Source organism: Lactuca virosa, chromosome 5, assembly GCF_052849685.1.
Source record: "Lactuca virosa cultivar CGN04683 chromosome 5, Lactuca_virosa_CGN04683_v6, whole genome shotgun sequence".
NCBI lineage: Eukaryota > Viridiplantae > Streptophyta > Magnoliopsida > Asterales > Asteraceae > Lactuca > Lactuca virosa.
This window is the reverse complement of record NC_136430.1, coordinates 307771773-307795878: the sequence shown is the minus strand read 5'-3', so window position 1 is coordinate 307795878 and position 24106 is coordinate 307771773. Positions and strand designations below refer to the sequence as shown.

General features: G+C 34.9%; 2 protein-coding genes across 3 annotated transcripts; one reads left to right on the top strand and one right to left on the bottom strand.

Annotated features, from left to right (window-relative positions):
- Positions 1-17651: 17651 nt before the first annotated feature.
- On the top strand, positions 17652-19428 carry LOC145114990 (C-8 sterol isomerase). Its single transcript, XM_079051121.1, has 3 exons — positions 17652-18327; positions 18420-18569; positions 19044-19428. Exons 1-3 carry the CDS (start codon positions 17722-17724, stop codon positions 19293-19295), a joined length of 1008 nt encoding a protein of 335 aa, XP_078907247.1. The 5' UTR covers positions 17652-17721; the 3' UTR covers positions 19296-19428.
- Positions 19429-19512: 84 nt separating this feature from the next.
- On the bottom strand, positions 19513-23703 carry LOC145114989 (protein tesmin/TSO1-like CXC 2). Of its 2 annotated transcripts, none has more exons than XM_079051119.1 (10): positions 23430-23703; positions 22505-22665; positions 21702-22263; positions 21155-21624; positions 21005-21079; positions 20745-20919; positions 20555-20650; positions 20372-20438; positions 20151-20289; positions 19513-20054 (listed from the first exon to the last, which is right to left on the bottom strand). In XM_079051119.1, the coding sequence occupies exons 1-10, from the start codon at positions 23523-23525 to the stop codon at positions 19697-19699; spliced, it is 2199 nt and encodes a 732-aa protein (XP_078907245.1). In that variant the 5' UTR covers positions 23526-23703; the 3' UTR covers positions 19513-19696. The 2 variants fall into 2 exon arrangements, with proteins under 2 accessions (XP_078907245.1, XP_078907246.1); XM_079051120.1 differs by having other exon boundaries at positions 19513-20051; positions 23430-23700.
- Between the last annotated feature and the right edge of the window lie 403 nt (positions 23704-24106).

The window sequence follows — 24106 nt, the reverse complement described above, 5'->3', positions numbered from 1 at the left end:
TAGTAAAAAGTGACAAGTATTAGATTAATTATGAGTTTAGGGTTAACTCTAATATGAAATGATCAAACAAGTTTTAACGTCTCCGAGCTTATGAGAGGTATTGAACTTTACTGGGAATTACATTGTGTCTAATGCAACTTTTCTTCGTTAATCAAGAGCTTGTTTGATTAATTTAGTAAAAAGTTAGGTTTAATTTAAAGAACTTACTTTGATTAAACGATTTTTGTAACAAAGGTCATTAGAGCTTGTTAATGGACTTTAGTACCAGTTTAAACAAGTGCATAGTCAAATATTGTGTTGAAGGTCAATTATATGATTAGGGGAGTCACCGCGAAACTGGAATTGCTTTCTCTTATTTGAATTTTCATCATTTTAAATTTAGTCATTTTCTTGTCATTTCCAATTTCTGTTAGTTTAATTTTCAGAAATAACCCCCCCCCCCCTTTTATGTTTATTGCATTTATCAAGAATCAGTTCACAACTCACGCAAAGTGGTGTAAACATTAGGACGTGTCCCTGAGGATTCGACCCTGCTTACCTGTACTACCTGTTAGTGCAATAAAGCAGTTTATCTTATATTTTTATTTGTTTAAATCGTGTACGACAGCGGTCTTAACAGGTAGCAAGCGCGACTAGAACTCGGGATATGTATCGCTAGTATTTCGAGGAAGGTATTGATTGGTACTGGGAAGTTAGATCACTAGCAGTGTGAGCGTCGGATTGCGAGCGGATCGATCGTTGGACGATGAGAAGGATGGGGAAACCTTTCCTAGGCTGTGAGCTGTAAGGAGTTAGCTGAATCGAAGTGGGGGAGAACCATCCGAGTATTCAGGAGCAGAAGTAAGTGCGATCCGGGATATGTTCGCATCCGGTTGGGTAGGGAAGCAGCCCGATTGACCATGTGGATAGAGGAGTGCAGGAATTGGAGGTTTGGGAAACTTCCCGATGTAGGGTCCGTGTATGCATGCCAACAGATAGTTGGTTTGCGAAACCAGGTCGGAGAATTTCCGACAGGACGCGGGTTTAGCCAGGATGTAAGACTACGAGATAGCCGTAGCATCCACCAGCAGTCAGGCGGTGAAGAAAAGAGTTGTAAGTCTACGGGGTAGCTGTAGCATTCATTAGCAGCCTAGTTAGCGGAGTGTGGGCGAGGGCCTGTATCTCCTGGTTATCGGAGTGTGGGCGAGGGCCCGTATCTCCTAGTTAGCGGAGTGTGGGCGAGGACCCGTATCTCCTAGTTAGCGGAGTGTGGGCGAGGGCCCATATCTCCGAGATAGCGGAGTGTGGGCGAGGCCCGTATCTCCTAGTCAACATGATAAGAGTCAGGATAGGATTGCAAGCTGAGATTCGAGGAGGGGTGGGCTTGTATAGCCCTAGAAAGGTGAGACCTGTGGGAGAAGCCGCTCCGAGATCTAGTTTGGGTGGGACCCGTGGGCGAGGCCCGTGTACTTATAGCAGCGCATGTGGGACCTGGTAGAGACCGTAGGGTCAGGGTAGGGGATCGAGGATCGTAGGACTTATAGAGCCAGAGTGGCAAGGTAGATAAAGCACGTTTAGAAGCCGAAGTTTCTTCGGAAGCCGCGGAGAGCGACTGAGAGATTGAGTTTGGGATCGGTAACCGGTGGGAGTCCGGTAACCCAGATAATGGCAGACCAGTTGGGACCAGGGTGGTCCCGGTTCATCCGGAAGGCGGACAAGAGACAACAGGATCTTCGGACAGGTAGTGATAAGAAAATTCTGGAGTGGAGCAGTTAGTTGACCGAGAAGTGCTAAGTCACTCACAGCTGCATTAAATAACCTCATAGTAAAGGGTTTGACTCTGTTGCGCATCTCTCGTATGAGTCTAACCGTTGCAGGGATGAATCTTCTACTTGAAGGATTATCTAATTTTCACGCTGAGTTGAGCGTTCAGCATCTGGACATAGTAAGTGGAAGCATTCAATGGGTGACAGCGAAGGGACCAGCACTGGGAGTGGCTGGAGTTTTAGTTATAGCAAAGGATCTGTGCTTCACAGAGATAGGAAGGGTGTTGATTATGTACAGTTTCCTTGGGAAGTTCGTGGACTGCACAGAGTAAAGGGGTGAACCCCTTGGGATGTCAAGTCTAAGTACTCAGGGAGTACCGGAAGGGCTGTCGGTTGGGTCAGAGAGATGTATTCCGAATTGATAGTGATTAGAGAGCTCTCAGGGTTTTTACCTGCAAGGATTAGCTTTTGCTCAGGAAGACCGGACGGGAGGCCCATAGAAGCGATCCTTCGAGGATTTGACCGAGCAGACAGAATATGCATCGTATAGGAATGATGTGAGTGGTTGCGGAGTAGGTGGCCGTAGCGGACTTCAAGGACAAAGTCTAGTTTAAGTGGGGGAGAGTTGTAACACCCGGAATCCAGAAGACCAAGAAAGGAAAGAAAACCTTAATTCAAGAAGGCTACTCGTCGTGTCCAGGGAGGAACTCGACGAGTAGAGGTGGATTTTGGGTCGCGGGTTAAGTGACCTACTCGACGAGTTGAGGGACCAACTCGACGAGTAGGTCTGGGTTTGGGAAACCCTAATTACGGGCTTATGTACCCTATTTAAGCATCTCATTCTCTACCCCTTGGCCTCATTTACAGACTACATTGCCCCAAACCCTAATCCATGAAACCCTAGTGCATCCTTGAGCTTGTGAGCTTGTTTTTGAGAGTTTAGTGTGTGTTTGGAGCTTGTGAAGAAGAGAGGAAGCTTAGAGATTCAGAAGGAAGCTAGTAGACCCAAAAACACCATCTCATTTCCATCATTTTTTGGTAATCAAGTCTCTAACTTGATCATTAGTTCATTAGATCTTTTCTTTTCTCCTTTTTGAGGGTTTTTGGCCAAAGAGTGATAGCTTTTGGGATTTGGACGTCCCAAGCTAAGATCCTTTCAGATCTGGAAGCACAAGGGTGGTTAAGGCATAAAGGTGCAAACTTTATGCCATTGGAATCCCCATGCAAGCTTTAAGGAGTTGTTATGGCCTTTTTAGCCCCAAAAGGCCATGCATGGAAGGAAAGGCAGAGACTTTGCTTGTTCTTCTGATGTCTAAGGCCTGGATCTATGTGGATGTGCTTTAAGTTTGGAATATTGTGGTCTTTGGACAATGAATCTATGTCTTAAGGAGCTAGGGTTTGAACTAAACCCATTAAGAAGGACTAGTAATGGGTAAAGTTGGAAACTTTACCCTTAAGAGATCATTTCCAGCATGTAGACGAAGTTTGGGACTTAGATCTGAAGTATAGGGGCTTAATCCATTAAGATGGTCCAAACAGACCGAGGGACTCGACGAGTCCAGGGAGGGACTCGACGAGTCAAAGTGAGATGTCCCGTTTCTGTTTATGGTAGAACTCGACAAGTCTGAGGATTGACTCGACGAGTGGATTCGATAAATCGCGACCATGTTTAGCAAGGGAACTCCCCGAGTCAGGGGATGACTCGACGAGTTGGATCGCGATCTCAGGATTCTGAGTTTTAGAACTCGATGAGTTGAAGGAGCAACTCAGCGAGTTGAGTCAACTCGGAGCGTTGACTTTGACCGTTGACTTTGACTTGGACCAAGGTTGACCTAGTTTGACGTTTGAGGACATTTAGGGACTAAGTGTATTTTGTTACCGATAGCTCGGGGAGCCGATGGAGTAGCAGTTCGGGGAATTGCCAGCTAGCAGCCAGAAGAGCATCAGCAGGGCTTCAGCAGGGCAAGGTGAGTCTCCTCATTGTGTACATGGGTCTACGGCCACAATGTCGGCCCATTATGTTGAGTATAGTAGGAAGACCCGGGGGTTAGCCCTAGGCATTTTTTATGATATATGTTCCGGATTACGATCCGATGTCGGGCGAGGCCCGAGGTATATTAGTATGCTAGAGGTCTTTGTGATTCCTGCATGTGTCAGCAGTATGTTTCCGGACTAGGGTCCGATGCTGGGGTAAGCCCGATGAATGTTATATGTTGCATAGTATATTATACTTGTTGTCTTCGTGATACATGTATGTGCCTGGTAGGGAGGTGAGTGTGGGCGAGGTCCCGTATCTCACCACTAGCTAAGTATGGACGGGGTTCCGTATCTCATTATTAGCAGAGCAGGGGCGGGGTCCGGGATAGGAGAGAGGTGAGTGTGGGCGGGGGATCATATCTCTCCATTTGCAGGAGCGTGGACGTGGTTCCATGACTCTTCAGTAGCAGGACAGGGGCGGGGCCCAAGATAGGCGAGGCCTTAGTACATGAATATATTAGAGTATGTTTCTTTATGTGCTAGTATGTTTATGTTATTGTATGTGGTTATCGGGCGAGGCCCAGATACAGGCGGGGCCTAAGAGAAACAGATATGTATACCGAGCGGGGCTCGATGCCAGGCGGGGCCTGATGCCGGGCGGGGCCTGATGCCGGGCAAGTCCTGATGCAGTCGGCGGGGCCCAATATGTGGTTATGTGTATGGTATATGGTAGGTTGGGGAACTCACTAAGCTTCGTGCTTACAGTTTTCAGTTTTGGTTTCAGGTACTTCCGGTAGCGGAGGAAAGAGCTCGGGATGACTGCATCGTACACACTATGATGTTTAGCCTGTGATATTTTACTCTGATGTAATGAATATGTGTTTTGAAAAGATACTCTGATTTGATAACTATGGTTTATTAATGAATTAAAATGAAATTTTTGGTCTTGATTTTTGGGATGTTACATAATCACATGTAAGAATGAAATAGTATGGAGAGAAGTGATGGCTTTAGCGAATTAGTGCAGACATACCGGTGGTCAGTTGACCAAATTTTCATGCTTTGTGTCTAATATATCAACGAAAGTTCATCAAAACAGAAGGATACAAATACTTACCTGGCCGTGGGTGTTTGAATTGGAACTTGAAACGACTAATGAGAAGAGATGTTCATCAGTGTGAATGTGAATCAGACGAAACAATAAGATTTCATTATACCTATCATACGAATTTCTCTATGAGATATACAGATGTGGAGGTAGTTTAATTATGTAAGATATCTCGTTTTTTTAAATTTTGAATTACAATTTCAAATTTTCAAAATCGTGTGTTGTTTAACATTGATTTTTCAATTTCAATTTTTAATATCTACTTTCCTATTATACATGGCCTTTAATTTTGGTATGAATATCAGCTAAAAACAGACACACACATACATTGTATTAGTACGAAAAAGGCAATCCTGATGGAACATAGACATATGGTGTGTCATGTATCGAGTTTACTGAGTTTGAAAATTTTGGAATGGACCCCTTTCTTCCGATAGGTACTAGATTAATCCTTCTATTAGTTATGAATCTTGTTGTATTCTCTGATTAACCATGGTGATTTGTTAAGTTTGCGGACAGAGTTCCCAACAAATACAAATATTCTTTATCTGGATTTGAATGTTGCATACTTGCATTGTCAATTTATCATAATGAACTTTACTCATTTTTTGCAAGTCTCTAGTATTCAACGAGATGCAATCCATTTAACGTAATTGCAAAAATGCTATTTAGTGGTAAGTATTTTATGGTACAAAAGAAATGATATGGTCAGTGATGGAGACTTCTGTAAGAAACCGAAGCTAGATTTTTTATGTATTAGTAATACAGTTGGAATAGGAAGGAATCATCATGGGAGCAAGTCGTGCGCGCTTTATTTTTCTTTATTATTTATTTTTGGTTGATTCAGGATAGGATTAATGCAAGTCTTCATCCGATAGTTATGGGGTTTTCTTATCGATAAATTAATCTAAGGTTATATAATTATTTTGTCAATTTGGATGACTAAACCGAATGAAGATTGGTGTGGAAACGACAAAAAAATGTTAAATAGCCGATGTCACAAGGCACTATTAGGGGAAGGTTAGTTCAAAATTATTTCTTTGCATAACCATGATACTTCATTTTTTTATATCAGAAGACATTTGTGTTTTGGGTATGAGATTTTGTCCGATTGTGGGCTTTATAGCTCTATAGAATAACTCATTTTTACACTACCATCTCCAATAATCCGTTTCATTATTTCAAAATATAAACCGTAAAAGGGAGGATTCTTTTTTTTCGTAAATTTGTAAAGCACATGACAGGAAGCGAAAGATCGATTACAATCCGGAAACGGAGTTGTAAATCTGTAGAATTATTGAAAAAAACAATTACACTTAGGGACAAAATTTGCAAGGCGAAAAATATTTAGGACCGGAATTGTTATATCAACAACCCGAGGGCTTTATGACCTATAATAGCATTGAATCATATTTTTCCAATAATAACAACATACAGTCAATCCTTTTAAGCAAAATGACCAAAGGTTCCCTAACTTTCCAAGTGTGATGTATATAAGGGCTTTCCCGTTATTTTCTATGTTATGTATGCCTGCGTGAGGTCATATCCATATCGGTGCCGGTACAATTGGATCATTCCCGAACATGCTCTTATCACATCATCCCATGTAGTTTAACTTTTGGTATGGATTTTGTATCATCTTTTCTGGTAATCCTTCTTATAGAAACCAAATGTATGAAAGTATGTTGCGATTACTTGATATTGTGAGTTTCAGATTAAAATTTTCTTTTCATGGCAAAAAAAAATTGAAAGTACTTTTAAGGGTAAGTAAATTTAAGTAGATTTTTGTAAATTTGAAAAAGTCTAATATCTTTTTTTAAACCCTCTTTGTTTTTTATAACCTTTTTGTGAATATGTTGTAAGAGCCGGAAAAAATGAATAGCTCTCTCATCTATGATGATATTGTGTGCAATCAGTTGAAGAAGAAAAAAAGTGAAGTGGAACATGAAGAAGAATATGAATGAGGGAGATGGAGAAAGTTATGTCATTTTTGTTGATCGAGTGAGTAATAATGGCTATTTTTTGTTAAAAGATTAAGTTTGACCTAAATTACAATTTTAATTGGTTTTTGAAATTAGAAAATTCATCCGGAAGCAGCAAAATATGATTTGATCAATTAGCATTCACTCATATGAGAACGTTGACTTTTGTTGACCTGATAATATTTGTTGTGAGATTGAAAGTAATAATAAATATGCGAATTCTGGACCACCATATCTCATCCTGCTGCAGGTCCTCTCTAGGAAGTCACCCGACAAAAGGTAAGATTTGGTGAATTGGGGTTGGTTGTTGTTTAGCATTATAAATTCTAAGGCTTTCAATGGTGTTTTAAATCGAACAACATAAAAAACATACAACTGTGGTACCATAAATATTAAATAATGATTACTAATGGACAAAAACATAATTTACGATTGAAAACTCCTTGATTATTTTGTTTTTCCATTAATTTACTAATGGACAACTGTACAACCATAAGTATTAAATATGCAACGTACTTGTTCCAATGGGTGAAACAGGTAAGTAAAATAGTGGGTTATAGAAGAAATGATGTTTGTTCCTTTTTAACATGAAGGTTGTAAAAAGTACTAACTTTGATTTGAATGGATATAATTCAAAGCTGTAAGACATGAAATTTGCAAGCTACCATCTTTTTTTCTATACGGCTCTTTACAAAAAGATTGATGTTAATGGCACATGAAAGATCTAGTATGTCTAAGAGTCATTATAGAATGATATTGTTAATAATATATGATCCTATAGGGTCACACCATATAGCAAGTTACCATCAATTGATTATTTATTAGTATAATTTGATTATTAATAAATAAATGAACACTTGTATTTAATTGGAAAATTATTATTTCATGGAAATAATATTTTACTAATTGATAATTTATTATTTGTGGAAATAATATTTATTGGAGAAATAACAACTTATGAAATATATCATAAAGTATGATTATTTATAAGTTATATTTATATCTTAATAAACTAGTTCAATTTATATAAAAGATAGCTTTATATAAAATAAGCTAGTTACAATTTATGTAAAAGATAGTTTTGTATAAAATAAGATATTTATATATGACTAGTTATATAAATATATATGTTGGAAATTCTTTATAAAAATAATTGATTTTTATAAAGATAACATGTATGTGTATATAAACTAGCCATGAAACAAATTTTGTCTTCTTTTGGACATGCTTTTCTCGAAAATTGTAAGGAGACCAAGCATGGTCTTCTTTTGTCATGCTTGGGATAAAGTTGTCCCTCTTTTACTTTATGGTCTCCATTTGCTTTTTTGGCCTCTATATAAGGGAGGGCATGGAAGGTTAGAGGGGATGCTTGAAAGCCTTCATTCTTCCTCTTCTTTGGCTAAAAAAACGAGAGCAAAAGTGCTCCCAAGAGGCTGCCAAATTTCGAAGTTAAAGCATCCTTCTTCTCCTCCATTCTCTTGCATTTGATGTTAAAAGAATGTCCCTTTTGTTGCTTCACCTTTGAACATATATTTGGTATATATTTCAAAGGCTTATGAACAACAAATTACAAGTGAATACTAGCATGTTTTGATGGTTCTACTCTTGCTTGGTGGATAGTTGTAGAGAACTCTTGCTTTAGAGTTTCATGCCACACTTCATCAACTTCCAACCTCCCATGAGGATCAAAGTCTTCAAAGGTTGTTATGCTTTCCCTTCTATGGTTGTTTTAATCTTCCTAACTCTTACAAAATGATCATTGGTGGGTAAAATAGTTTTAGTTTTATTCAACATTTTTAAAGCTTCTGTTGTCAATTTTATCGGTTGTGAAACCGGATTTTTGAATAAAACCTAACAGCACCGGTGTGACCAGGTATATTCTTATCTATGCCTTAATCAGTATTAATCTAAATTTCTAGAAATCCATCTGAAATGTTTGTATAATGCATAGTGGTCATATTAAAATAAATGGTAAGTAAGACATATAGTTTTACCCCCCTCAAAGCATATTATTTTTTCATTTATTTCTAAATCATGTCCTTATCCATAAGAGTAAACTTTATGCCTCTTTTTCTGTCCTTCAGTATATATTTGCATTAAATTATGGCAGTAGCAATTTGATGAAATGACAGAACATTTTTAAGAATCATACGAAAATGGTATTTTAATAAATAACTTGTAATTGGAGTAAATATTAAATAAAAAGAAGTAAATATATAATAAGGATTTCTAAAGTTTCAAACCAAATATTAGTGTCTGTTAAATCATACCCCAAAAAAAACACCAAAGATCCAAAATAAAAGTCTTGTACCAAATAACCCAATAGCCTTTAAAACCACACCAATATCCAAAATTATCATTTGTTTGTTAAAACCAAACCCAACTCACTTCTCCACTTTTGGAACTAAAAGTGGATTTTCTTCTCCGATTGATTTTCTTTCAGATTTTGTTGAACTGAAATCATCTCCACCATCAACGTCGTAAATGTCATGGAGGTTGCGCTTCAACTCAGTTGCTATTTTGATAGGACTAGTTGCGGTTGATTTACCAACTGTTGACGATGTAAAACTCTCATCCATTTGAGAAATAACATCCTAAATAAAAAAACATAAGTTGTTAGTTGAAATAATTAAATATAAATAAAAGTTAATATGGAAATCGAAATACCTTTTGAACATTTTGTACAGCTTCATCTGATTCCAAAGGTACTTGATTTAAGGAAACGGATTGAGTACTCTAGAAAATAAGATGGAAAATGTAAAACGTTATGTACGTAAATAAAAAACAAATATAACTTTTGAGCTTTAAATGTATGTACCATAAGTTCAATTTTACTTTCCAATTGGGAAACAATGGACACATTTTCTGTAAGTTTGACAGTGGTGTAGATATTATTATAGTTGTTGCCATTGTAGGGTTTAATCTCTACAAGAAAAGCAAAGTTGCGGTTTTTCAAGACGTTAATTTGGTTTGGAAATAGATTCAAACTGTCTCCAACCTGTAAGAAGATTGTTTAATATATTAACACAAATAAAATGTTTTTTGATTTAAAAATACGAATAACATAGTATACCGCCATATGTTTTTTTTTCAAGTCATATGCAATTATGCACTTATCTTCGCTTCCCTATCAAAAAGAGTCAATCTGATGGTGCGAGTATCATCTTGTACGTTAATTGGAATCATATACCTAAACAAAAAAATATAACATTAATATTAATTTATTTGAAAGACTGAAATGGTTAATATAAGTAGAAATGTTTATACTTTGTAACTGGATAAAAATCTGAATCGTTTCAACACGCATCTTTACACTAATAACAACACTTTCCGAAAATTTATCGGGGGCGGTATAGGAATGATTGGGTTTGGGCACTGTGTTTATCTTTTTTCCACATTTAGAGCACGCATCGTAATACCAAGGAAAATTATGTCTTATATTGACGATGGAACCAACTAATAGAAATTTCATTACCTATATGAAATAAAATGTAAATGTTAAAAAAACATACAATGTGTAAATGAAATTAAAGGATATCAAATAATGCAATATACGTTCAGTGGTTCTGTGATCTCACAAACTGTTTTTTAAAGGGAAATCCCTTTTAAAATCATCTATATAAGAAGAAGAGTGGCTTGGGGGTGTAGTTATGTTTTTTTCAAACATACCTCCATTGTTAGCAGCTTTCAATCTGTAATGTTTAAAATTATTTTTTTACATATAACACTATGTCTTGGTTATAGTTACAAAAAAAATATAAAAAAGTTTTAAAAAAAAGAAACTAACTCATTCTTGAACTCATTAATTTCAATAATGCCGTCATTAATGAACAATCTGGTTACATCAAAATAACTTTGGGCTTGACCAATTCATATAAAAAGAAATTAGTCAGTAAAAGTAAATTTAAATAAAAAATAAATACATATAGCGTGACTACAAACCATCCCAAATGTTAAGTTTAACAAACTGCATCACTATAACAACATAAGTAACTGTGGGGTTAGGTTTGAGGTACTGTGACATCTAGTGTGCTTGAGTTACAAATATAGTGACCTTCAGGTGTACAAACCTAAATAAATAAAGAAATTAATTAGTAAAAAAAATTGATTAAAAATAATAAAGAAATAGAAGAAAATAATCTCATTGTTAATTGTTTATAGTCATCTTTATGTAATGCTCAGATGGGTTAGGATCTGATGTTTCAAGTGCCCGAAATGAGACAATTTGTTCAATAACATCTATACAGGTTTAATAAAATATAATAAGTAAGAGTAAGTTAAATACTAACATGTATAATAAATTACACAAGTTATAAAAGTTGTTGGAATAAAATTAAATAACTAACCAAAGAATGAGTCTATTGGGCATGTTTGTTTGATAATATAATTAAAATCAACAAACACAAAACCATTCACCGAACCTGAAAAATCCTCACATTTTTTTAGAATACTTTTTCAATTCAAAGTTATGGTCTGTTTGTGACCTGTAGCACTAAAACCCTTATTCATAGCCGCCATGTTTGGTTTTATAATGATATAAGTTTGACCTCCTTTAAAAGTTCACGAAATTTGGAAAAGTTTTGATTGAAAACGCAAGAATGATATTTTGTACCATGTCAAATTAAATAAAAAAAAATTATTTTATTGCTTGAAACATATGTAATATTTAGTGGGATATTAAAAAATAATAATATGACCAACCTCCTCGTACATTATGATCATTTCAATTGATAAAACCATATTATTCTTTATAAAGTTCCACATCTTTAGCACCCGCACTTTGATATGTGAATCATCATCAATCTGTTCAATGTTTTTGAGGTTTATTTTATTACCTATATTCATTTCAATTGAATGGAGATTGAAAGTTAAGTAAAAAGTTGTACATTGCTACTACATTAATGTTATTTTTTAAATGGTCATTGTTAAATGTAATTTTAATAAATGGACCTTAATAAAGTGTAATGATAAGTGGTTTATAATAAATTTGTATAAATGGACCTGCATTTCAAAATATATTATAAATAAGAAAAAAATATGCTAAGAATGCAAGTAATAGCAATTTAGTTTCATTACTTTTTGTTTATTTGTCATTTGTGCAAAAAAAACAAAAATGAAAATAATATGCTAAATTGGGCATAAATACAATAAATGGAAAAAATGAAAGTAAACGGCTAATTCCTGCATGTATCTGAAAAATCATGGGCTAAAAGCACAAAATGGCAATCTACTTTCATTTTGATGTCCAATATAGCATTTTACATAAATGGTCCATGATTAAATAAAATCACACAGATGGTAAATATCATAAAGTAATGCATAAATGAGAAAAATAAAATAAAAATATGCAAGTACATTACTATTTCCTGCAGAACAGTCATCTGTAACCTGATTGGATATCATAAAGTAATGCATCTGTAATAGATATTATAGTTCATATCTTAAAAATTAGAAGTTGTATCAGAACAATCGTGGGCTAAAAGCATGAAATGGCAATCTACTTTCATTTTGATGTCCAATATAGCATTTTACATAAATGGTCCATGATTAAATAAAATCACACAAATGGTAAAAATCATAAAGTAATGCATAAATGAGAAAAATAAATTAAAAGTATGTAAGTACATTACTATTTCTTGCAGAACAGTAATGTGTAACTTGATTGGGTATCATAAAGTAATGCATCTGTAATTTGGATATTATAGTTCATATCTTAAAAATTAGAAGTTGTTTTAGAATGGACATGGGTAAAATGGTCTTTTTTCTGTTTGATGAACCTGTTTTACAGGAAAAAAAGAAGCAACGGTTAAAAGATGTTAACCTGATTGCGATATCTGTTGCAAATATTCTATTTTGACTTTTTTTGAAGTTAGTTTTATTTTCCTTTATTGTTCAGATTACAAGTTATTTATACAACCAAGGCATCATGTTTATTGCTTGTGGTATATTGCAACACGACACTCAACAAACAACATATACAAATGTTTTGGGTTAGACAGAGGCAATCATCAAACAACAGGTATGTTTTTATCTATAATTTTTAACAAAGGTCAGTTACATGATATAGCAGGAAGAAGAAGAAGAATGTAGAATAGCTATGCAATAAAAACATGAAAAAAGGTGATAATATTTCACCATACCCAATTGAAGAATGGATGCCGAGTTCGATGTTTTATTTTCTTCTGCTCCTGCACACTGGATATGTGAATAAATGGATTCGTGAAGTATGAAGTGAGATATGTGAGACTATTTAACCAAGATAATCGAAGAAACGGTTTTTAAAATTTAGATATATTACGTTAAATAAGGTAGTGATCATCAGTTGGAATAGATAATTATGGATAGTAAATGTGGATTTATATTGATTTATACGTAATTGAATAAGGTTTAATGAGTTTCCGTTTTAAAAAAACATGTAGGAAATAAGATATGACAGCCTGTCTCATGAAATCGTGAACCCCCGATCGTGAATCATGAATAGAGTATAACAAACACCCATTTATATCGGATTGAACCGAAGTTGCTGAGAAAATTGAATCTAAGGGAAATTTCGGGAATTCAGTTATATGATATGAGCGGGAAAAATCGGTTGGGGAGGAGGTGGAGAGGATTAGAGAATGTCACGTGACAATGACCGATACTTATTTATTAAATAATGATACAAGATTTTGTAGTGGCCCAACCCATAAATGTGACTATATTGAGTGATAATGAAAACTTTATGTTATTTTATAGCAAACCATTAGGTATAGTAGCTAGATTGGTCATTTTATCTTGAAATTGGAATTACAATTATTATTAACTAGATTTGTGCATGTTCCACAACCAAGAAACAGTAGCCAGATAATGACAACCATTAAGGATGGTGATATTTATAATCGGATGATTTGGGAAATCTTGTGGACCACTCTAAAGTGGGAAAGACGATGAAGATTCGTATTTGTTTAAGAAATGAACAATAACACCATACTTACTAGCAATTAAAATACCAGTGTCAGGCATAATCATCCAATATTTTCGAATCGCGGGTGTTTCATAGAAATTCAACGCTTCACTAATGGCATTTATTTCATTTTCAAAAACCACTCTATAATCATCAATGTGTATCAATAACTCTTCATATAAGTTTGTCGAATTTGATACCAATAGTCTTCACTAAAACCAAGAGCAACAGCTATTGCCCGGAATCCACTGTGTCCATCTCCTTCCACATTTTGTATGTGTGACACATATGGTTCAAATTCACTTGGAATTTCATTCATAAGTGCATGTTTGAAGTAGGATCTTTGATACGTTGGTTCTTGGTTGAACACTGAAGATTCTCCAAACGAATATGTGTTGTGCCTCTCCGGTTCCGGTTGTTGGTTTAAATCAAACATGTTAGACTCCATATAATCTGGTGTATACGAAGAAAAACTACCTCTACGAGGATCTTGAGTTGGTGGATATTGAGTTGGCAAAAGCAGAGGTTTTTCTTGTGATGGTTTTGTACTCGCACGCGGACGTCCACGGGTATTTGTACGAACAGCAGGCTCTGAAGCCATAGAAGGTGATGACTTCCATATATTTATCATTTTTTTTCAAATAATTAGCCTTCACATCTTTTGACTGTTTATTGTAGCTTTTCTTTAAAAGGTTTGCTTCACCATCAAAAGCTGATTCATCATATTGAGTGACCGGCACTACTCTCTCTACATCAAGTCTTCTCCAAAAAAAATCAATTGACTCCAAAGGTATTTGTCGGCCTGTATTGTAATAAACTAAAATTTCGTGGGCACAAGTGAACCCATATGTACGACGTAGTTTACACCCACAGCTGGTCTCAGTTATATTTTGAAAATTGGGTTGATCTAATTCTTGCAACATTTTTTGTAAACCATGATGTGAAACTTTACGTAATAAGCTTCTGAAAATTTCTATGTTGTGGAAATGCTTTACTTCGATTCTACTTTTCTCAAGACGTCATGGATGTGTATTGTGATTCAATTGTCTTGTCAATATAATCAAAAAACCTTTGCAGCTTTGAGTGATTTTAATCCAAGTAGTTTTTAAATCTCGCATGTTGACTTTCAACTCTATTATTCATGTGGTTGTCGAAATGTAAAACTCTGTTTGTCTATAATGATACAAACATTTCTTTGTATTTATCCAACCAAGTTTGATTAAGATAATTGAAAAAAACTAAAAAGTAAACAAACAATTAATAACATATACAAAAAAAAGACATATTTAAAGTAATTATTCATACAGTTATATATGTTCCTTTCACTGTAAAATGAATTCGGCTCACATAAAATCAACTTTTTTCATAAAGAAATTTCATTTTCAGCCCCTAAAGCTTATATCATAAGATACAAAGAAAATATATCATAAAAGTAAAAGATACAAAGAAAAAATATCATAAAAGTTGAAGGGTTGAAAATGTAAGTAAAGTAATATTCATTCACTGTATATCTCGTTTGATTTCGTGATGATTAAAAATTGTAATTATTAATAACGTAATATTCCTTCACTGTATGACGAGCTTTTCTTTATCTTTCAGTAAAACTAGTGGACTAGTAATTATTAATAACGTAATAATACCTGGACAGTCTTCCAATAATGATTAAAGTTGAGCATAATTTTCTAAATATGATCTCCTTGTTGATGACTCGATTAGATTCACCCATACTTTCTTATATGATCCCCAAATACCCACCCTTGGACTTTAAACTTGGTTTGTAGTGTTTCTTTATACATTCAGATATGTGTCAGAGTAACCGGTTGGATGTGGGGAATATATCTGCACATGCATTCATTAAAGCTAATTCTCTATTTGTGACGATTACATATGGCCCATCATATCCACCCAGTGTGGTCGTCAGATTTAATGCCAAAGTATAATTTGTCTCTTTCTCTTCGTCCATAAGCACGGAAGCTATGGAAAATGTGTTGTTTGTTGAAGTGACACCAACAATTTCAAGAATAGGCATGTTATACTTGTTTGTCTTATACGTGGCATCCATCATTAACACTTGTGGAAATGCACGTCATATATTCAATGATGTCTGATGAACAAAAAACAAGTCTTCCAACTCATTTGTCGTGTCATCTGTATGATATATATATATATATATATATATATATATATATATATATATCCTTTTAACTGCAAAATTTCGAATACAACTTGCATTTCGCTTCGACCTGTATGCATTTGTGATCGATATTTTTCTCGTGCATTATAAATGGTGTCTATTGTACTTACATTGTGTTCATTTTGACTCTTCAAGGTCGAAAGAATATTACGTGGACGGACATCATTATATGTGATGTCTTCCACCATACGACGTTCATCTGTAGTCATCCGTTTTGCAAATACATGACCTTCCATATACATTGTAGGGTCATGATTATGGTCACCATTTATAATTTTCAAAAAATAATCTGTCTTATAATAAATTACCACCAATTCAAAGGGACAATTTATTTATTTTTTTGTCCCCGTATTTCTGTCTGATGTATTTGTACCTTTATAGACACCACTTCGATCACAAACTAAAACGATTTTTGAAACATAGCCACTACTTGTTTTCGTTTTTGATCTTTTTGTAATGACCACATATCCGAGAATTCGTGCCACATTATCAACCCACTCCTTCAGATTTTCACGAGTGCTAAACACCTTACAAATAAAATGCATACATGTTCAGTTGTGTCAACGTATTAGTATACTAAAACTATCTAAAAACAAACAAACCTTATTAGTCTGAAAATCCGCCATATGATTCAATCGTTGTAGATATGCTGACTTAGACAAAGATATGAGATATGATTTTTTTTTAATGATTTCAATCGATCGATTGATCGTATTATATATACGTAATAATAGAAGAAAACAAAACATCAAATCAATTTCTTTATTATTAAAGATAAAATTAAAGTGACTTCAAATCAACTATTTAGGAAATAATACCATCAGGGGCGTATCTAGCAAGTAAGAAGGTAGGTCCTAGGACCTACCTAAAATTTGAATTTCATTTATAATATATATGCAACAAAAATTAGGAACTACCTTAGAAAAAATAAAGGACAGATCTTGAGTTTGTTTTTTAAAAAAACGTCTTAAAAATCATTTTAAAAAAAAGATAAAAATAAGTTACATGGGGCATTTGTGTTGTTAAATATATAGGGTTAAATATAATACATAGTTTTTATCAAACAATAAGGTATCAATGCACTAATAATCAACTAGTTTTTATTAAATCGTTCGGTTTTTTCAATTATATTTTAGTCGGTTTTTTAAAAAATTTAATTGGTGGTGCCTGATCGGTTTTTTCGTTATATTTCATTAAATCGTACACGACCCGACCCGACCCCTCACAAGTGTTGGTGATTTTTTTTATCGGTTTCACTTAATTTGGGAACCACGTGATATTTTGTTCTAGATTCGCCACTGAATACCATACGCAATAACAGGAGAGACTCATCACAAAACCAAAAGAGATATACAGTGAATGAATATTTAATTATTGTAGTTGGTAAAATAACCATTGAAAAAAATAATTTTTTTTATTATTAAATTACTATAACTATTATAAATTTAATTAAATAATAATAATAATAATAATAATAATAATAATAATAATAATAAAAGACAACAAAATAATAATAATAATAATAATAATAATAATAATAATAATAATAAAAAAAAAAAAAAAAAATAGATGTAGGAATTTCATAAATCATGATATACATACAATAATCGTAAACCACAGGTATTTTGGTAACTTTAATATTCATTGCTGGTATAAGTATTAACTCATATTTTATATATGGCCGTTGAAATTCAAAATTCAAACCATTTTCTTTGTCTCTCTCCATTCTGATCCAAGTTTTAAACCAGATCTCAGAAACTAATGTTTATCAAATGCTAATGGGAACCACTGTGCAAACACCCAATTCCTCCGTGAAATCGTCTTCCCCCATGGAAGACGACAGCTTCTACTTAACCCGTTGCCGGAGAGATGCCAACTGCAAGTGCAAAACCTGTGTCGCCAGCATCAATGCCACCCTTGATTTGATGAGCGCCCATAGAAGCACGCTCACTAAGCTCTCCTCTTCAAAACCATCTCCTCCTCAAACCCCGCTTTTCAGCAATCCTTCAACCCTCTCCACTCCTATATCCGAGACTTCTCGTCCCATGGTATCTACACCCCTCAGTCCAGCTATCAGGAAAAGTTTCCGGCAGAAAATGAACAGTAAAAAGTCAAAACTTGGATATGTCTTAAAGATGATGAAATGGGTTCTGATTCTTTGCTTGATTGTAATGGGGACACTAGGGTTTTCTTTTTTAACTTCTAGAGTCATGAAAACCAAATTGTCCCCAGAAATAGTCAGAAACCTGAGTGAGAAATCATCCGGACTTCAAGATGTGAAAGAACGTTTAGTGTTTTTGAATAATGAACTACAAAGCTTTATGGGAGATGGTGTCTCAGAAGCTAGCTCTACATATCCCAATTGGGAAATAGTTCAGGTGCTCTATTATATCATATGTATGCAATGTTCTTTGTGTTTGTGTGTGAAAGTAGAACATTTGTGATTAATGAACTTTGTTTATGTGTTTAGGATGGTTTGATCTGGAGATCTCGTTGTCAACTCCACAAATCCTGGATGGAAGAAGTGAGCATATGGGGATGGCCTTTGCAAACCTCTGGATTGCTTACAACTGAATTTGCTTCAAGATCATTCACTATCTTGTCAGGAACAGTTACAGAGGCAAGCTAGTTTTGATTTACAGCATCGTATTTTCATTTATTTGTGATTTTGTGTATTGTAGGATCACACTTTCATTTTTTTTCCCCTTATATCATTGTACTTGTAGCTTTTTTCTTTAAAACACTTATGCTTTGAAAAATCTACCCATTTATAGCATTGTACTTCCAATTTTTTCTATTTGAAGATAATATTTTTGAAAATTTTGTCCAATTATAAGAGTGAAAAACTGTTTTGTGTTTTGTATTTGGATGACATTGTTATAATTATGTAGAATTTTCAAAGTTTGTGTTGAAAAATCTACTCGTTTATGGCAATATACTTCCATTTTTTCTTATTAAAAGAGTGAAAATGACATTGCCATAATTAGGTAGATTTTTCAAAGTAAGAGGAAAAAAATGAAAGTACAATGCTCCCATAAACAAATAAATAAAATATATTGCTATTTCTTCCTTCTAATCCTATGAATATATGTAGTGGTCAAATGGGGAGTCGAGTCATTCGATTCGAAAAGCAAATACTTCATGGGAACAAGGAAAATGGAGTACATCATTATGGCGTTTAGATCAAAACACATGGATCCTCGAGTATAAACGAAGCTTTATCTTTGAGAACACAAGACCATTTCTATCAACAATGGAGTTCTTCAAACTCATGATGATGAGAGCATCTCGATGCATGAAGCAGTTATGTATGTTTTCTGGTGGCAATCATTTAGCTCCCACATGACAGGATTCAAGTATGTTTGTGTTCTCAACTCGTATCATTCTTCATTAGAAGTTAGAACTAACTATGTTTGTTGGTTGTGTACATGTCAACTAATGTTTCTGATGATATATGACATGTTCAGTTGTTTTGATTCTGTTTGAGAAAGAGATTAATTACCATGATAATCAATCAAAATCATTGACCATAGTTTATGTTTTTATGATAAGCAAACACGAGCTAAGAACATCATCATATTATTATTTTACAAGCAGAGTTGTAGTAACCTTAATAATAAGCAACCTTACAACGACGACATCAAAATTAAAAATTAAAAAATATAAAAAGAAAAAAGAAAAGAAAAACTACACAGTAACAACTAAAGACATCGAAAGTGGTTGATTGATTTGCAGCATATCAATCAATCAATGCTTAGAGTTGGGAGTGAGACATGGAAATGAAGGAATGGATTGCAATATCAATTTCCTGCTGCTTCTTTGTCCAAGTCCTGAGTGTGAGTGTGAGTGTGGTGGGGACACCCTTTTGCTGTTTGGTGAACAAGATTTGACACCACTAATTGGAGAACCATTTTCTTCAAGTATTTCAGGTATCTTATCTTCTCCAACTGTCTGCAATTGCTTATTATCTGCTGCTGTCTTCATTCCAACTTTGAATGGATTCAGCTTTCCAAATCTTTGGCTAGATGATGCTGATGATCCAATGGCCAGAAATGATCGTGGTGGTTTGCCCTTTGAAGAGCTTATCATAGAAATAGATTGCCTGCTTTTATATCGATAATATATGTAATTAGACATCTTTCGGGTGGAAGTGGAATGGAATAATGATGAGAGATGAAGGAATGGAATTAGTTATTATTACCTGCCAAAACGTGAAGGTGTTGGTGGAGTAGCAGAAATTGGCTCGACTTCATGGTGTATTGCCATCTTCTGGAACCTTCCATCAGTTCCATTCCCTTCACACTCATCAACAACATTCATTTCTGGATCCATTTCCGAACCTATAAACCAAAACATCTCAATTAATGGACTTAATGCAGAAAAAAACAACTTGATAGAGAAAGAAAGAAAAGAAATACTTACCATCCTTCCGACCAAATGTATTCTTACAGCCTTCACATCTGCAGTTGATGGAGCATCCAACACCACCCTTCACAAAAGAACCCTAAATTAGAATATTGCCTTTGACTTTGACTAATGTCAATAGACAAAATGTGCATTTCTTCAAGCAAACACAAGCAAGCAAAGTAGGGCAAGAGGAAGAACCTGAAAGCATTCACAGTATTTCTTCAAGCAACCAGATTTTTTGCAATTGCAGCCTCGTTTATGTCGAGCTGAAGCTGGAGTGTTGCTAGATTCATCCTGCACAAACCATCATTCATATTGATAACCTTCAAACTCACTAGTCACACTAGTCATAGTAAAAAAAAAATGTGTGAATCCAATTCAAACGAACCTCTTGCATGGAATCAGAGGTTTTAATAACTTTGGGAGCAAATGCAAGAGGGTTGCGGGATTCAATCTGCTTGCGAGTTTGAAGCACTGTATCTTCATGTATCGGTTTGTTGAAACATTCTTGACATGAACATGGCTCCACACAGTACACCCCAGCAGCAAAGCATTCACAGTAACTGAAATAAATTTTCAAAAAAAAAAAAAAATGCGTATCAGAATCACATAATGTTCCCCAATAATAAAGAGATTTAGAGAACTTACAGCTTCAAGCACTTTGATTTCTTACAGTTACAACGCTTGCAAGCCTCGGTTTCTCCTGCATGTTCCATTCTACGCCTGTAAATTTAACAAAAAAATGTCAAACAAAGATGCAATGTGGCAATCAATAAAGAAATGAAAGTGATAACTTGCCTCTTCTTTCTTGGACTACTCTGACTTAACTCTTCATTAACTACAAATCCAAGTGCTTTAGAAACATCTTCTGTAACCGGAACTCCACTTTGATCATTCTCCAAACCAGATGCATCAGCCATTGTTGTTATCAATTCTTGACCGGAAGGAGTGGAATTGTAGGCGGCAGAAGGCGGTGCAATTATAAGTTGTCCACCGGATCCCGAGCTTTCATGCTTAACAACTTTTTGATCCACTAAAGTTGAAGCAAGAGCATTTAGATGCAATCCGATTCCGGGTAGAATACATCTAGAGGATTCATTTCCATTCTCATTTCCGATCCTCATTGGAATTGAAGAGTTGTCATTTGGAACAACGGTTTCATTGGAATCAGGTACATTTGAAATGTCTTCTAAGTGCTTTCTTCGAGACCCCATCATCTCAAAAACTAGACAACGCCTTCTCATGCCACGATATAAATTTGATCCAACCTATTGATTTATATAGACAATTAGAGACATTAAAAATGCATTTTCAAACTTTTATTACTCTTCTTTAAAATTCTCACCTCATTATCCTCCATATCATCTGCCAGCTCACCGACCTCAAAATTGTTTAAAGATGTACTAGCACCTTCATGCTTTTCTGAAGGATTATCATTCTTAGCTTCGGGTTTTTGGTCTAAAGTGGTTTGAGTGGGGCCCTTATAGGGGATAGTATCACTAGGTGAATCAAAATTAAGCAACTCTGAAGCATCAGATATCAAACTGTCCCAATCACATCCGGATACTTTATTATGGAGCGAGTCAATCCCTTCCATGTCTGATTCTATTCTTATTGGATCATTTGCAGAGTGATTATTGACAAATGGGACAATTGATAATGATGATGGATTATCCATTTTTGATGTGTTTATTGTGTCAGGGCTAACTGCTTCATAGCTTAATTTTCTTGATTCAAGATTTGAGGGCCTGTTTGATGGCACAACAGTTTCGGAAACGGAATTGGAATTAAATTCCGTTTGCTGATTTAATTGGTTCTGAGTGGTGTTTGGATTCCCTTCGTTGATTTCGGCTTTCTTTGCATCTTCGGAAGTATTTTCCGGTTTCGATGGATCGGAAAACTGGTGCCTGAAAAGTCAAGATTTTAAGTGACAAAAAAAAAGTTTAGTGGGGTTTGTTTAGTTGGATGGAATGGAATGATGAAGGAATGGTTCATTCCATTTTATCTGACAAAACAAACAGCTTTTTATTCATTACAATGGAATTAGTCATTCCATTCCTTCTCTGATTCCATCATGCCATACACTACCAAAATGAATTGAATTTGCTGCAGCATTTACTTTATATCCACATTCTTTAAACCAATTACCTTCTTAGGAATCGAGAATCTTTGAGGGAACTGACATGAGGCGAAGTGAAAACAGATGGAAGGGATGCAAAACTTAAGGCACTAAATGTCTGTGTGAAATGCACAGATTTAACGGGCTTGATAGGTGAAAGACTATTGATATAATTGAAGACTGGGGAATCCTGCAAAAAGACAAGAAAACCCTTCAATTAGACGTCCAAAAGAACAACAAATCAAGATCATTGATGTAATTGATAAAATCAGGTGCGTAACATTAAGGATACTAAGTAATTTAACATCTATCAGTTCCAAACATCTCCTAGTAAAACCCGAACTGACCAATTCTGGGATTTTTAAACCTAGAGACAATAAAAATAACAAATTGAGCAAAGAATTGGTAGAAAACTGCATACATCTCTATAGATCTAGAGAGGAAAATTTCCAAATACATCGTAAAGAATAATTGAGACCAAAATCATATCTTACTTTAAATTCGGATTGAAATTTACAAACAAACCCTAATTCTCAAGAAGAAGAAGATCCGTAGAAGGGTTGGTCAATCTGCCATAAAACCCTACGGAATTAATTAGGGCAAGGGAGGCAGAAATTAACCCACGAGTATATCAAATCGAAAGGGTAATTGGTTACCCCATAAAAGAACATACATTAAACAAAAAATAAAAACCAAATTCATCAAATTGACTTCACCACAAAAGGGCGAAATGCCGCCGAACAACAAGAAATCAATAATCAAACTTGATCTAAGATCAATGCTATGAAAAAGACGCAAAATTGAAGAAATCGGAGAAACCCATGAACATCCGAAGCCAAACCCTACTAAGATAGCGAAATCGCCGCATCGGTTCACTAAAACAAACCATAAACACAAAAAGTTCCCAGTAACAGAAGCGAAGAACCAAATCGCGCACACGAAAACCCAATTCACCTCGAATTTAGAAAGTGGAGTAGCGATCTGGGTTCTTTCCGGAGTATCCATTACAACAACAACACTTTCTTTGTCTTGATCTTTCTCATCACCCATCTTCTTCTTCAACCTGAATCCAGTGTCGTCGGCTCCAGCCTCGTGAGTCTTGGAGTGACTGCAGAGTGCAGAGTGTTGTTTTTTTTTTTATTGTATTCTTTTTTTGTTTTTGTGGTAACAGTAGAAGACTAGAAGATAGTAGATGAGAATGAGATTCAAGAAGAAGCGGGAAGGGCGGGAAGTGAAGCAAGTTTTTATTTTTTTTCCTTGATGCTGATGAAATATGCACAGGCCCACACCCACGCCACGCAAGGAACAAAGAGAGATTGGTTATAAAACAAATGTTAAATGTTATGTGGAAAAGTAAAAGGTAACGTAAACTAATGATGATGATTTGCAATTAAGATTTAAGATTTAAGGGTGTGTCAGATATTATTTAACATTAATTCACCCAACTTATGTTCTTGTCGCTCGATACTTTCCTTTTTTTCATCCCACTTGGTTTCTTGTGTCTGTCTTCTAATGCATTGACTGTATAAAACACTCCATATTTTAACGCTTACTTTCATTTTGTCAAATTTTCATTATTTACTACTTGGTTTTACATTGCTTGTTTTTATTTGTTGGGTATATTATTTTTA

What these genes read in the sequence shown, in the direction of transcription:
- LOC145114990 (XM_079051121.1), top strand. Translation starts at nt 17,722, where the DNA reads ATGCTAATGGGAACCACTGTGCAAACACCCAATTCCTCCGTGAAATCG. An exon ending in CCAATTGGGAAATAGTTCAG is followed by an intron (nt 18,328 to 18,419) that starts GTGCTCTATTAT and finishes TTATGTGTTTAG; the next exon opens with GATGGTTTGATCTGGAGATC. An exon ending in TGTCAGGAACAGTTACAGAG is followed by an intron (nt 18,570 to 19,043) that starts GCAAGCTAGTTT and finishes GAATATATGTAG; the next exon opens with TGGTCAAATGGGGAGTCGAG.
- LOC145114989 (XM_079051119.1), bottom strand. Translation starts at nt 23,525, where the DNA reads ATGGGTGATGAGAAAGATCAAGACAAAGAAAGTGTTGTTGTTGTAATG. An exon ending in CTCCACTTTCTAAATTCGAG is followed by an intron (nt 22,666 to 23,429) that starts GTGAATTGGGTT and finishes GTCTTTTTGCAG; the next exon opens with GATTCCCCAGTCTTCAATTA. An exon ending in GATTCTCGATTCCTAAGAAG is followed by an intron (nt 22,264 to 22,504) that starts GTAATTGGTTTA and finishes TTGACTTTTCAG; the next exon opens with GCACCAGTTTTCCGATCCAT.